The following is a 15,617-nucleotide window of genomic DNA, read 5'->3' as shown; positions in this document are numbered from 1 at the left end:
AATAGATTAACATTGTGATTTATTTCTACTTTGTCTTCCTCTCTTGAAAAAAATCCTACATCACTTTCCTCTAGAAATTCTGTGATTTATTATAAGTCATATATTTTTGTATGGGATGGATACATTTGTTAATTTCTTTTTAACCATTAAAACTAGGTTTTAACATCTTGAATTTTTTATTTAGGATGGGGAATTAAATTGATTGAAATCACTCTTGCAGCTAAATTTTTAAAGCAAATCTAATTTGCTTAAATAGAGTATGATATTTTGTTGACTTACTTTTTTTCTTTGTTTAACAAAAATAATCTTTAGTACATATGTAAATATAGCTAAAGTTAGGAATAAAAATAATAGTACTTATATAAAGAAAAGGAATAGAAACATATGTTTAAAAAAATAAAATAAAATACAGATTTTTCTGGCTCAAGAGGCCTTTATTTTGACAGTATGCAGACAGAAAGGTGGGATTCAATAGAGAGGCAAGTGTATGGGTCATGTGCTCTATGTCTAACACCACAGCAGCATCCCAAACATTTATTATTCTTTCTAGTTTTATGAAATTAGTATGGAATCAAAGCTAGGGATAAATTAATAGCTCAACTTTTTTTTTTCACAGAATGTTTTAAAGACAAACAATCAGAGATCTTAGTTTATCTTAGTTTTTTATGGAAAATGAAGGCACTATGAAGACAGGTTACTGTTAAATCACAAACATAAGCAATCCCACTCAAAATAAATCCTTGGGTTATTCTAGATTACCCAGCTAGACATACATCTGTGTTTTTGGAATGGAATAGAATAGAAAATCCCTTTATTGTCCCATGATGGGGAAATTCCGGTGTTTACAGCAGTAAAAAGATTATATAAAAAATTGTCACACTAATGTGCACCTTAGAAAAATGTATAAGAATAACATAATAGTGAAGGGTTAAAAGATAAGCAAATAAAATACTGTAAAGTGTTTTCACAATATAAATACTGTGCACCCGGAGAATAAATAACCAATATACAGCTGTGGACATTGTTATATTAATTGATATTAGAAAATAGCAGCAATATGAGAGATGTGCAAAATGACAGCCGCATGTTATTTAACTGACTAAGGTAGAAACTGTGCAAAATCAGCCTGAATGTAACAACTTATTGAGGTTGTTGGGAAAAGTGATAGTTATAGTCTTACAGCTGCTGGGAGAAAGCATCTGTGATAACGCTCCCTGGTGCATTTAGGGTGCAGCAGTCTGTTACTGAAGGAGCTCTCCAGTTCAGCAACAGCTTCATGCATGGGGTGGGAGACATTATCCAACAGAGATGTTAATTTAGTTAGGATCCTTTTGTTTTCCACCTACTGCACTGAGTCCAGAGGGCATCCAGTCATAGAGCTGGCCTTCCTGCTTTTGGTGTTGACCTGTACCTAGGGAACACAGCAACACCCCCACAGAGATACTGAATATAACCAGGGTAGCATCATGCTAAAAAATCAAGGGTGATTGAGTCACATTGTCATTAAAACGTATTTCAACATATAAGAGAATAGAAAGTGTCCTCATATACACAGGGAACCTTACTTATGCAGAATGGAATCATTATATAAAGACAAATCTCCCATATTTTTTGTTTATTCCATATTTGGGGAAGATAGTTTGTTGTTTATGAAGCTGATCTTAGTTGCAGCCAATAAGAGTTCCTCATTCAACCAGCTGATCTGACCTTGCACCCCCCCACAAATGCCAAAAAAGGCTCTGATAGAGCAGGTGGTGAGTAGACCTTTGGCTAAGAATAACCTGGACTTTCTGAGTTGGGGTTGCGAGAGGGGGGTTAAAGTTATCCTAAATCCATCTGGTCTCTTTGCTGACCAATACCCATGTGAGGCACCAATAACACTGGGTGGGATCGTCTGTCTGTTCCCCTAACCCCATCCAGAACTTTGCTTTGCTTTGCTTGGCCCCTTCCCTCCTTGCTCTGCTGGTCCCCCACTGTCCCCAATCCTGCCTCTTAGCTGCCACACTGGCAGCTCCAAATTTCCCTCCAAGCTTTCACTTTACCCTGTAACAATTATTTTTTTTAATTTCATTTCCCATTCCTTTTTTTTTTTCCCACGTCACATCGGATAACTGGAGGATCAAAGAAGAAGAATTGAAAATGGAATAATTTACTATGTGGAACTAGGATTTATTTTTCTTTAAATAAGTTGATGTGCTATAAGTTGGATTGAATATATTTTGAAGCAATCCCCAGTCCGTTCTAAATGGAGAGGCTTGGTTCATCTCTCTGAGATAGTCACCATATCACCATGGCCGAAGGTAGGACAGCTATAGCAATAATCAGGATTAATTATCTAATAAATCAAATCCTGAAGGATATCTGCTCTTTTAATACATAAACAGGGATGTTTTGATAAACAGCTTCTTCTTTAGAGTATGTGCTGAAATGGTTGCTATAAATACTAGATATCATGTTGCAATAGAATTGGCATTGCTCTCATATGACAGACATGACTTCAGCTGCTGCTGCTGACTTTAGGTTTGAACAACTGTGGTGAGAAAAGAAAGTTAGGCTTTTCTGATTAAAGTTGTTTTTTTTTCTATCCCAGATTGAATCACTTCCAGTTTTTCTATAGTTCCCAGGTCGATAGCTGCTGTTTATTCCTTGGAGTCCTGGGTGTATTTGCATTTACTGAGCATTGTGAAAGTATTCTTAGCCCTTGAACATTTGGTCAAGTTACAGCAAAAAATAAAAAATACAAACTGAATTGGACATTATTAGGACTGTATGATAGAATAAACACAATTAAGTGCTTGTTTGTAAAGTCAAAAGGAAACCACACATAGATATAAATTGATGCTGAGTTTTTTTTATATAAAAATATGTAAAATGTGACCTGCTTATACCCCTACATAAGATTGAGTGAAACCAGCTGATGCTAAAAGCTGTCTGATTAAGTAAACAGGGCCCATCCATGTTCTGATTTCAGTATAGATCCAACCGGACCGCCTATCATCAGACATGGCAGCAGCATGATGCAGTGGGCATGATTTCACTGGCATGAGTGGCAGTTCTGGTTAAAGCATCATGGAGCTAAATAAAAGTTTACGTACTCATCAAATGCAAAAACTACAGCAAAAGCAAACATTAGACTACAACATATGAGATAGAAAATGCTGCACAAGAGAAATGCTGCAAATGTTTGAAAACCATGTATCATTTTGTCTTCTACTTATTTATGTGCAGTTCTACAAATCTTCATTGCGCTATCATAAAACTAATTCCAAGAAAATATACAATGTTAAGATATATGAAGATTGTTGCAAGGCAGTGTCGGATCATGAATAAAGCCATCTTTATACAACAGAAGCATTTAACGCATTTCTTACCATATAGCCAAGATTAAACAGTTTCTGTTTTGATTGATGTTTTTTTTAGAGACAAATTTTATTTTAAAAGACTTATTATTTAATGGGTAGAGTTTTTTATTGTTTTTTTTTTAACAGAGTTTACTAAAAGCCTCTGATTAATCACATTTCCTTTTTATCAGAGGCTTCTAAAAGCTAGCTCATGTGGTAATTCACCGCTCCTGCAAACAGGAGGTCTGGGTTTGCATCCCAGCTGAGGGGAAGGAGCTGTCAGTGTGGGTCCTAAGGCAAGACCATTCACACTAATGCATGCTTTGGGGAGTGGTGGCCCAATGGTTAGGGCTGGAATCCTGAGGCTCTGAGTATAAGCACCACTCCCATGGACTGCCGCTCTGGGTCTATGAGCAAGACCCTTTAACCCCACACTGCCCCCCGGGCGCCGCATAATGGCAGCCCACTGCTCCCCAAGGCTTAAATGCAGAGAGTTAATTTCATTGCTCTGTACTTGTGACAGTGTAATGACAATGAAAAACTCTGGAGGAAAAAAAAGAATAAAACATTTTACATATGAAATCCAGAAGGTATTAATGCCCCCTGGTGACCAAACTCTATAATTAAGTCTCATCACTTTTGATTCCTTCTACAAATAAACAGCTTGCTACTGATGCAGCTTGACCATCCATTCATCTTGTATATCGTACTCACAGGATCCAGCCCCCCCTCGGTGGGTACAGCCGGGGGCTCCAGCAAAGTCGCACAAACAAGCTCTCTCAGATCCAAAGGTGTCGAGCTCTTCAGAAAGGTGAAAGTATCTGTTGAACTGCTGATTGCACTAGCTGCTCTCTTGTCCTGGATAGTTGTGGGTGTGGTGATGTTTGACTTTGTAGAGTACAAAGCAGTTCCAGGTGAGTCCCAAACGCTTAGAATTGTGTTGACACATATTACACAGATTTCTGAACATTGCTTTTTTTTTATCCTTAATGTTCCCAGATGTTCACCAAATCATTACGGACCCAGTTCAAGCTGTAAACGATGCTGTAGATGAGGTGTCCAGTCTGTTCAATAAGTTCCAAGGTACAAGTGGGAGACATGCATCATCATAAATATGCAAAGCAGCATTGGAACTGAACTGGCTTGGTTCTCTTTTCAGAATGTGCTCCTGATTTAAGTAACCCCTCATCTGCTGCATCTTATGTCGTTGAAGAAGTTACAGAAGCTAAACATGCATTTGTTCAGTATTTTTCTGATGAAGAAGGTATGACAATGTACATTTATCCAACAAAGCAGATGGGAAAAAAAGGTGACATTTAATGTGACTGTATCTGAACTACAGGAACCTTCTACCTCAGCTACATCGATCCTGTAGTCATTGGAAGAAGAGCTTTCCATTCAACCAATGACTTTGTGTATGGAGTGATTGGCTGCTTCAGGGATGTACTGTGTGCCATGGTGGATACTGTCAAGGACACAGTTTTGGATCTAAAAGAAGGTGCATCTTCAGTTTGAATTCCTACTTCTAATTTCTCTAGAGATTCCTGTTCAAACCGGCAGCTTGAACTAATTATGAAAATGTTCCTCCAAAATGCTGTTGCCTTCTCCTCAGGAAAAATTGATCTGAGCTATATTGACCCTGTGATAATAGGCAGAGGGTTGTTCAGGGTTACTAATAACTTCATGTCTGAAGTGGTGGGCTTCATCCAGACTGTGCTCTGCCTCCTAGTGGACTCTATATTGGATGTAGTGAAAGGTATCTACCTACACGTGAATGCCATCTGAGAACAACTTCAAGTCATGTCAGGTCAATTAGGGCACCCTATGACAACACTTTATTAACACTGGCATAAATTGCAACATTTTTACATTTATTCCAATATGAAAGTCAGAGGGAGCACTTTAGTGACACCAAGAAAGCTCCTTTAGGCCTTAGGAAAGTAGATTAGTGGTTTGGTCAGAGATAAAATAATAACTACAGACAAGAACAAAAGCTTAAATTAAATGAGCTGAAATAAGTCTGTAAAATAACTAGAATGATCTAGTGCAGGGTCTCCCTACTGTTGATATGAAAGTGCATGCCTCTGTATTCTGAAAGAGATAGCACATGTTTTACTTTCCCCGAGAGGTGTGCGAGGAGGATTCACTTGCTTTGTGAGAAAACCATGGCTGTAAAAAAAATATAAAAAATTAAATTAATGTTTGACATTATTAGACTATACCATCATAGAAGTCAACAATATTTCTGTTAGGTATCACAACCTGTTTGCAGGAAATCTTAGACCACCTGAAATTATATTGATAATGGAGCAGAACTTTATCCTGCAAATAAATATTTTTCTTTTCCAGAGATGAATCTGAAAATAGATATCACGTAGGTTCACTATTTAAAAAAAAAAAAATAATACTAAAATTTGTGGGGTGTCCTAATTCTTCACATGACTGTTTTGTTCACACAGTTTGGACTAAATTTTGTATCAGGATTTTTTTTTTTATTAGATCACATTTGTGTTTTTCAGGAACCACTGACATTAGCTTCCTCGATCCTGTGCTACTGGGCAGGAATTTTTTTAACGTTATAAATGATGCTGTTGGTGGAATAACAGGCTACATCCAGGACACACTCTGTGCCATCATAGACACTGTACTGGATATAACTAAAGGTAGTACATCTCATTTAGATGAATGAATAATTAAGATTCCAAAGATAAAATTTGATGTTGTCAAATCAGCTGGTGTATAGTTTTAAAGCCACTGTTGTTAAAGTGAACAAAAAACATGTGGCAACAGTGGAACTAAATAACTCACTTTCAACAGCAAAAAAATGTCTCAGTAGGAAATACATTTTTGAAACTGAAAATTTAATAATTCAAAGCAGATCAAAAAAAGTGAACTACCACATCTGGGGGGGGTGCTTTCTATGAAAAAGACTCTGTTTAGTCAGAGTTAACGGCAACATGAGCTCAATTACAGGCTTGATCTATGAAAAAAACAGCTTATAGTACAAATGTAGAACTCATGTTTTGTTCAAGATAAGATATCTATTTTAAACGTTTGAATTAACATTTCAGTGATTTTGAAAAAACTAATTTGTGTTTTTGAGTGCAATTTTTCACACAAAAAAATCCAGCAGAAACTCTTCTTCACATATTAGCCCACAATATAATTTTTCAGATAAGAGAAATTCAAGTAGATTTCTTTATTAACATGTCTCATTATTTATTTATTAACCAACAAGTATTTTATTGACAGTGGTGTTGCAGCGCCCGATACAGTAACACTTAATTGATGTAGCCTTAATTCCCTGAAGCTCTTCCTGTTTTGCTCTTAGGAACAACAGATGTCAGCTATGCCGACCCGGTGGTCCTTGGCAGGAATTTCTTCCACATCACAAATGATGCTGTGAGTGGATTAGTGGGCTACATTCAGGACATACTTTGTGCAATAATAGATACCATACTGGATATCTTTAAAGGTACGGCCTCCCTGCTTTCTTCTTTTTATTTTGTAATCATACCAGAAAAGAAAACTATTTTGTATTCGAGGAAAAATGTTTTACTATTTTTATAGTTTAAATGTTTTTTTTTTTCTTTTAAATAGTAAATGCATGAACAATTTTACATTTTAACGGTTAGATTTTCATCCTAAATAAACTTAAACAAGGAAATCTTTTGTATATCCTTTAATTTGCTTTACTGATTTTCACAATGTTTAAAGACAGTTTAAAATGTCTGTAAAAATTGCTAAAAGTCTACGTGGTTTAGATTTAAAATTAAAAATCCAGAAGTTTTATTTAAACTGAACTTACATGTTGGGTGAGATTACGTTTACTATCAGCTAACTTTCAATGTAGGTGTTTATTTTTATTTTTGTGTTCTAAGAAATGCTTATTGTGATTCTCTTTAGTGTTGAAATGTTAATTAATTATGCATAATTATTAATCCTAATAAACGACTCTTGTCCTTCCAATTCTGTGCTTTTCACAGGAACCATTGACACCAGCTTTGTTGATCCTGTTGTCATTGGCAGAAATGTTTTCCATATTTTGAATGAATTTGTGAGTGATATCACAGGATACATCCAGAACTGGCTCTGTGCTGTCTTGGACGTAGTATTGGATACGTTAAATGGTACAGTAACAGTCAGATTGATTAACTTTTATCTCAGTTACACAGTTTATTACAATTTATTTAAAGCTTTTGCTATTTTTTTCTGCTGCTCAGACATACAGGAGGCCGTGGGATTCAGCCCCTTATCAGCTCTGAAGACAATTGCAGAATTCTTCAGAGAACAGATAACCACAATTATGGGCTTTTTCTCCACAATGCTGATGGGTGAACAAGGTGTGCCATAAACTGTCCTGATGTAAAGTATTCATTTCATATATTTAATAACATTCCTCGCATTCATTACAAAAACATGCTGTGGGTTTCAGACATCACCCCAGAAGTGTCTGTTGACCCAATGAAGGTTGTCGAGGATGCAGTGTTGGAATTTAGTAGCAAGAAGGAGTTGTTCTTGGGTTACATGTCAAGCGTGCTGGGTGGGGATCAAGGTGGGAGTGTAAGCAATATCCGTTAATCATGAAATATACTTTGAGATCTCATAAATGCTTCTTTGCTCTGTTTTAGGTGAGCCTGCCATTCCTCCGGCTGTAAATGTTGTCACTGAAAAAGGTTTAACTTTTTGATTATTGCTGTAATGCATGTCTAAATATGTTGTCAGCAAATTCATTTCATAAATGTTGATAAAGATATGAGAAAAGTTTAGGGCAGAGCACAAAGCCGTGTGGTATTTTTTAGAATAGAAAGTGTTATAAACCCCTGTTTTTTTCTTTTGTTTTTTTGTTTTTTTCTTTTTTTTTTTAGATGAAGCTGTTGTTTCTCCATCTGATATTCACCTGGTGAGAAAGAAAGGTAAGAGCTGCAATATTTTACTGTGTGTTGTTGGAAAAAAGTCAGACATTTATTCATTAAAACAGCTACATATCTGCACTGTAGGGGAATTTTTACCTCCACTTGAAAAAGGTAAGAAAAAGCCATCATGCAGTGAAGAAATTACTTTATTTAACACAAGCAGGTGTGTTGCAAATAAATGAAGTGAATGGATTGGGTGAATGTTTTCCTCTAAAAACATCCCTTGCATGTTGGCATTAAACTGCATTTCCCATAATAATTAGGTTTATGAAGTGATGTTTCTTATCCAACGTCTTAATGTGATACATTTGCCAAAATTTTAACACTGTTGGCCTTTGTTTTTTCTTACCGTGGCATGACTAAATGTGTGTTATTTTGTCTCATAATAAATACTTTAAACAACCAGTTGTTACAGTTTTACTGGCTCTTTTCTATGTTATCAACATTTGTTGTTGTATTCTTTCACAAAACTGCATTGTGTTCATCCTGTTAATAAAAGGTGTATGTATGCATATGGGACCATAAAAAAAACATGCCATAATGTTGCACTTTTCTGTTTTGAGCATTTTGCTTTGTGACTGAATGTAAACTGTATGCAAACACTATTTTCTCCTTCATTTGCTTTTTTTCATATTTAAATACTTCAGCATAATACAAATATATCCTTGTTTAGTATCCAGGTGAGAATCACTGAGAATCTTCACCAGCATCACTTTGGTCGGTACAAAATGCAGTTTTAAAATCATGATTTCATGTATACAGGGAAGAAAGGCTTTCATAAGGCCTGGCCTTATGGAAAAAATAATAGGCACTGAAACCTAACAAATTGTTCAGAACACACTGATTGTATGTCATGTGGAAAGTTTGGCTCACTAATATTGAGGTTTTTATTTTTATTTGGTCAGTTATAAAGCTTATCAAGCATGAATGACCTAATTAAGATTCAAAGCCTTTATTTTGCCATAGATTTTTGGGCCAATCAGGGTTGGATTTGCTTTAATTTCCAGATCATTGTCTTCTACACAACCAAAGTTTGCTTAAATTCTAAACTGATGGTGGGGTATATTTTCTTTTTGTGGTATAGAGCAGAATTCATTGTTCCGTCCATTTATGCGTGATCTAGGTCCTGAACCAGGAAAGAAAATTTGGAAAGGATGTGTTCTCTTTGTCTGCAGTGACCTTAAAATTCTACCATTCTCCCACAATTTTACACCTCTGAATGCAGCATGATTTTTGATCATAACATATATAAATATATCCTGCAGTGCTCCATATTAGCTGTTTAGTGACTTCCTGGAAGAGATTTGATCACTAATTCTAGTTGATTAGAGGTGAGGTGACGATTGCTTATAACATACTGATCCATGTCAGTGACTTTCTAATCTGTTCAGGGCATAATGGGGTCTTTTGGCCTACTTTATGTTGTGAGAAAGTTTCTGTGCTTTCTGACATCAAGAATGGCTTTTGAAACAGAACTTAGCTTTCCTAAAAAAAGGGAATATTGTTCATTAGTTAATTACTTTATTATTATATTCAATTTATTTATGATTTGACAAAGGTAACAACTGTTTTTTTTCCCATAGTCAGGTTGATGTTGAAATTCTTTTGTCCTTTTTTAATGAAAAAACAACTGAAAACTGCATTTTGTATTTACTTATTGAAGGTCTTCCAATGATTATGTTTCAGAGATTGTTTCAGATTGAAGTTCAGACCAAAGTTTCTTGCTTTTACAGAAAATAAATTGGTTAGAAATTTTCCTGACTGAAGGTTAGGAAAAAAATATTTATTAGGTAATTGATTAATCTGAATAGTGCCAGTGTGCAAATATTTTCAACCTATACTGTTTTTTTTTTAAATATGCAATTGTATTAACTGTTTTTGTTGTTGTGTTTGTTTTGACATATGCATGAAATCAAAGAAGTTTGACATTCATTTTTACATTTTCTGTAATTTTCACACATCAAATTTGATCTAAAGACCAAGTTAAGCTGCATTTTTATGTAGATTATTGGATCAGAGTTTAGTGGTGATGACACAATCCTGATACAGTTGCAGAAGTGATGCATGCGGGCGAAGGTGAAGCCGTCTCTGCTGCAGAGCAGGCGGAGGTTGAAGAAGCAACTGGAGCTACTGGTGACTCTGGAGTGACCATAGAAGAGGAAGACGAGGGTATTCATTCTTCTTTTTTTTTTATTCAGTCACATTCAGCAAGCTGAAATTGAGCTGCCTAATTTGATACTATCACATTATTAGTGAAACACGTGGAAGAAAAGCAACATAAGCCTTCACTGAAGGAAGGGGTCATAAACGTTGGAACTAAGGAAGACAGAACTGTAAAGGAAGAAGAGACTGTAGATGATATTACATCACTGGAAGATTCCACACAACTGGTGCATGAGGAAGACAAAGAAGACAAAGATGAGAAATTAAAAACAGGACATGAACAAGATAAAACAAAGGATATCTTGGTTGAAGAAGGAGATGGAGTGTTTGAAGGGCAAGAGGAGAAGGAAGATAAATTAGAAATGGGACAGGAACAAAATGAGGGAGACAATAAAACAGAGGACATCTTGGCAAAAGACGGAGAAGAAGACAGATTAACAAGAGAGGGCGGGATAGATGATCAAGAAGAGAAACCCAAAATCGAAGCAAGATTAGATGAGAAAGGAGAGGAAGAAGAGGGGGAGCTTGAAACTAAAGACTTGCAAGAGGGTGGGGTAACAGAGAAGAAGGAAAAACCAGAGAAGATAAAAACTGAAGGCACAGCACTAGATCAGGAGGAAGAGGAGGAATCCACCACCAATGAGGAATTCAATGACAAAGAGGGGAAAGATGACAGAACTCAGCATGAAGGTTTGGAAAAACAGCTCAAACCTCTTCTGCCTCAAACTCCTGTTAATGACAGTGTTGTACCCGAAACTGGTGAATCCAACATGGAAAAATCTGGATTATCTCCAGCATTTAATTATAGTGAACTAAAACACGATCATGGTGAAAATAACAGCAACAACGAGACTAAAAAGCCAAAAGCGTCACAAAAAGAACACATCGACCGCTATAAGACAGGTACAACCATCAAAAATACTCTATTTTCCATTAAAGTGTTGGAATATGTAAAAACATTCCCTGCATTAACCATATTAAATGACTAGTTTATGCATTTTTTGCTATTGCTATTATATTTAATGCCATATTGAACATTCATCATAAGGTAACTAAAGCCTATCATAAACACTTGCCCTCAAACATGAGCTTAAACCCTTTAAAAAGTCAAATATTTTAGATAAACCTTAATAACACCAAGATAAATTTGGGCTTAATTAAATATTTTAAATGCCCACTTAAAGGGTGTTTTCAAAAGGTAATTTTAATCTGATTAATTCACATAGAACAGATATTCTTATTCATTGAATATGATTGTATATGTTTTGGCTAGGCGAGAGAGATAGTAGATATATCCACAATATAGATATTTAAAGAACTGCTGCATTGTATAACAGGGAGCTATGATCAATTGAAGATTGGGACAAAAGAGAAGAATATAGAATGTAAAAGTTTAATACATATATGATTGAAGAAAGTTTTAGTTTAATCCAGGTTTGTCACCTATTACACCTTTGTTTTTTTAATAGAGCTTTAGTTTTCAGCTGAATGTTTAAAGCAAAATATCCACATTTGATATGGAAAAGGTGTTGGGCTTATTTTCTTACAACAGCTACTGTATCTGTTAAACAGTTGAAACTGTTTTTCATTTTATAGTTTAACTTATTAGTTAAAGGTACAGTGGAGGTTGTTCTTTTTCTGGGGGGATCATCTAAATAAGAGGTCCTCCTAATTGTAAATCATTCTGGTGATATGTTTACCTTAGCCCGTCCTATGTGCTCGTCCCCATTTTCACTTACCTTTGGTGAGTCTGACATTGTGAAAAAATTGCAAATCTTCTTTTGGAAAGTAAGCTTGTATGAGCGATGCAAACAGCAACTTTTAAACAGCGTGCACGAGGAGAAATGGGCTCCTGCATGCTCTCGCACACGTTTAATAGGCGTTCCCTCTAGGGAGTGGGTACAGGGTTGTGCATGTTCTTTTTTTTGAAGTGGAAAGGGTGGATATTTTCAGAAATTTGCTAAAATCCTCCACTATACCTTTAAGTTTATAGTTAAGCTTATTAACTTTTTTATGCAGTTAATTTGAATTATTAATCTTATTTTTTGCTTACTTTATAGTGGGTAACATATCACACACAGTAGGCAACATTAGGTTACTATTATTATTTTATTAAGCAGTTACTCTCAGCCTCAGGACGCAGGGGGACCCTGCAGACAACATACAACCTAACAATGTTGCTTCTTTTGCTGCAAAGTGGTTTATATCCAGAAATGGTAACTTGGCAGATAAAGAGTTTTAGTAATAGTATGATAAAGACAAAAAAGACAAAAAAAATTTTGCAAAAAAAAAATGCAACCCATTATATGTGGAATCTGAAATTGGCTGGTTAAGGCTGCTTGTATTATTCCGCTGTGAACAGGGTTTCTGCACAAACGGGACTATTTTTAGTTAAATTTAATTTTGACCATTATTTTTGTTTCACTCATTTCCTTGTTACATTCCTCTATGGCCCATTTCCATATTTAACCTCACAGGATATATAACAGGGTTAATTATTATTTTCTTCTCCAAGCACAACATTCACAATAACACAGTTCAGCATTTACTCCAATGCATAAATACAGTCAGGTAAAGTTAGCATAAATATAAAGACTTATAACATAAACATTTTGTTTGAGCAGTCTGCACCGACATGGGAATAAAAAATCTAAATAAAAACCAACACAACCCCAAAGACTGTAAATCATAACCAATTATAGGCTCTAAAGAAAGTAGGTGGCTGCTAATGCTTTGTTGTGTTTTGGTAATGATTCTGTGGGACTTGTAATGCTGACAATAGTTTGCTCCTCTCTCAACTTAGCATAAAATGAAAGGATAACAAGATCCCTTTATTCTTTCTTGTAATAATACATTTCCATTAGGCTTAAAGTGATTTTGAGACAAGTTATAATAAATTATTACTGTTATAGAACTGTTGGTTATAGTTCTATGACTCTCTTATTTGAACGCCCTGAAACAGACACTTGGTGACTAAACAAAATGTAATTTGTGAAATAATTACACATCTACTGCAGCTGAATATCTCTTCAAATTTTTAGTAATTTTATTCAGAATTTAAACCCTAATTACTATATGCAATATTGTCAGTCTAAACCCCTTTCCTCAACTTAAAAGGATAAAAAACTTTTCTGCTTATTTCTTTTTATTGTTAAATTGTTAAAAATATGCGAACAAAAAAGCTCTAATCTGGATTTTAATTAAATCTGAGTCTGTTTTCTGAAGACTCTTTTCAATCAAATCTTATTTTCTGCTCTTTCTCTCACCTTATTTATCTTATTCCTCCTGATTTCTATGACATAAGCGATTATGAACCCTTATCAAATGAAAGGAAAGTTGAACGAGCTCCTGCTGGTGGATATAATGTCCTGGAGACATTTAGACTCAGCAGTCTATAAGGAAATAATACTAGATAAAGTTATCAGCTATCTAAGGCTGTCAAAAGACGGGGATAAAGGGCACATAACAATATAAATGTTCTGACATGGAGCTGTTTTTTAGACAGATGGAAGTAGCTTTGGACTGAACATCAATGAGAGATTAGAAAGACTTTTTTTGCAGTGCAAATTGAGAATGATTTGACTGTCAGCTATGCTTAATTATCCTTAAAACAATCAGCGGAACCCCATATAAAAAATCTTAACCCGTACACACACAAAAAAACTTAGTGGAATTAAGAATTTTAGGTTAAACCTGCACTGCCCTACATAGTATAAGGAAAGGACACTTTGCATGTCAATGCAATATCTAGCCTATTACATAAAGTCTCAAAGCAGTAAAAAATCACACATAATACAGACACTAAAGCTTAACGAGCTAAAGGTCACAGAAGCAGAACAGAAGATAAGAGACGGATTAGACGGAAAATATGATTTATTATAGATGATATTGTCAAAGCAATATTTAGCAATAATAACACAATCCTGCCATTCAAACTCTCTTTGCTATTTTCCACACACAATTTACAAAGATTTACGTCTGATTTTTAATTCTGCGCCTTTCTCTCATCCAATTCTCTTATAAGAATTAGAACATTGTACCCGAAAGGAACTGCAGCTCTCACTGAAATAAATTGCTTCACTTGGTAAAAATGGTGGACTTAAGTTTACCCAACTTCATTTATTCGTTATAGTTTAACTTGACAACTAGAACAATATCGTTTTCAGTTATATTTGACAAACTTACAATTTAAGAAATTGTCTTTTACATTGCTTAGGTAGAATTCGCGAAATATCAAAAAATAAAAATAAAACAAGAAATCAGTGAATGAATATCCTTATTTATAACTTGTATATATATATCTGTGTTGTAAGTTCTGCTAATATTGATCAAGGGATGCCTTTAACAAAGATATTTCTTTTATATTTTAGTAAAAACATTTATAACTAATGAACTAAGTATTATTTCACACTAAGATGACACAAAAGCAACATTTTTCACAGTTTAAAAGGAAATATGAATATTTGGATTTCAATTACTTTTACTTCTTGTGTATAATCTATCTAAGACTTAGGTTGTTAAATATATGAGATGTGTGTATTTCTCTATTAACTATTAATCTCTAATGAGATTTTGTAATTACAATTTTTTTTTGTTCTACCCATGGTATAATGTATAAAATCTCCCTTATCAGAAGTCAAATTTGTTGAAGCAGAGGTCCTTCTTTCTCAGGATAGAAGCATCATCTTAATTTCTAAGTCACAAAGCCAGGAGAAAAGAATGGAAAGATACATCAGCCTTGATAGATATTAATAGTAAAGATGCAGTTCTTAATGGTCAGGTTTGATAAAGGTGACATTTATCTGTAGCTGTGGCAGTGGAGAGCAAATAAGCCACTTTTCAGGCCTAAAATAATGACACACCCTATCAGATATACACCAGCTTGGTGTGACACAGATTACTGACATCACTGAGAGATAGAAACCATCCAGAAATGTTTCTTTTTTGACACTGATGACTTCCAGTCAATGAGCCCAATGATGTATGATTCCTCCACCTCACTTAAATATGTAAAAGTTTAAGTCCCATTTTAAAGTTATTTACTAATGTAAGTGTGAATTATAATGTTATTTAAAGAGTGATCAGTCCAACCTAAAGAACACGGACAAAGCCTTGAGGCGTAAGAGCCTTCAGAGGACAATATCCTCCATTACACTGCTAAGAGAATTTTTTTTCTACAAAGAATCCATAAAAAAAT

The 15,617-nt window shown here is 35.0% G+C and overlaps 1 protein-coding gene across 1 annotated transcript in view; it reads left to right on the top strand.

Annotated features, from left to right (window-relative positions):
• Positions 1–1,867: 1,867 nt before the first annotated feature.
• Positions 1,868–15,617, top strand: part of LOC107096174 (titin-like) — a 22,366-nt gene continuing 8,616 nt past the window's right edge. The window contains exons 1-16 of the mRNA XM_015392710.1: positions 1,868–2,300; positions 4,058–4,255; positions 4,341–4,424; positions 4,501–4,605; positions 4,684–4,839; positions 4,954–5,097; positions 5,861–6,004; positions 6,673–6,816; positions 7,328–7,471; positions 7,565–7,684; positions 7,777–7,896; positions 7,973–8,017; positions 8,210–8,257; positions 8,342–8,368; positions 10,307–10,426; positions 10,511–11,323. Of these exons, the coding sequence (XP_015248196.1) occupies positions 2,291–2,300; positions 4,058–4,255; positions 4,341–4,424; positions 4,501–4,605; positions 4,684–4,839; positions 4,954–5,097; positions 5,861–6,004; positions 6,673–6,816; positions 7,328–7,471; positions 7,565–7,684; positions 7,777–7,896; positions 7,973–8,017; positions 8,210–8,257; positions 8,342–8,368; positions 10,307–10,426; positions 10,511–11,323 (2,422 nt within the window). The 5' untranslated portion in view covers positions 1,868–2,290. The remainder of the gene's footprint in view (positions 2,301–4,057; positions 4,256–4,340; positions 4,425–4,500; positions 4,606–4,683; positions 4,840–4,953; positions 5,098–5,860; positions 6,005–6,672; positions 6,817–7,327; positions 7,472–7,564; positions 7,685–7,776; positions 7,897–7,972; positions 8,018–8,209; positions 8,258–8,341; positions 8,369–10,306; positions 10,427–10,510; positions 11,324–15,617) is intronic.

The sequence above is a fragment of the Cyprinodon variegatus genome, unplaced genomic scaffold, assembly GCF_000732505.1.
Source record: "Cyprinodon variegatus isolate N-32 unplaced genomic scaffold, C_variegatus-1.0 Scaffold604, whole genome shotgun sequence".
In the NCBI taxonomy this organism is placed as follows: Eukaryota; Metazoa; Chordata; class Actinopteri; order Cyprinodontiformes; family Cyprinodontidae; genus Cyprinodon; species Cyprinodon variegatus.
Note: the sequence above shows the minus strand (reverse complement) of the source record. Positions and strands in the feature narration are given on the sequence as shown.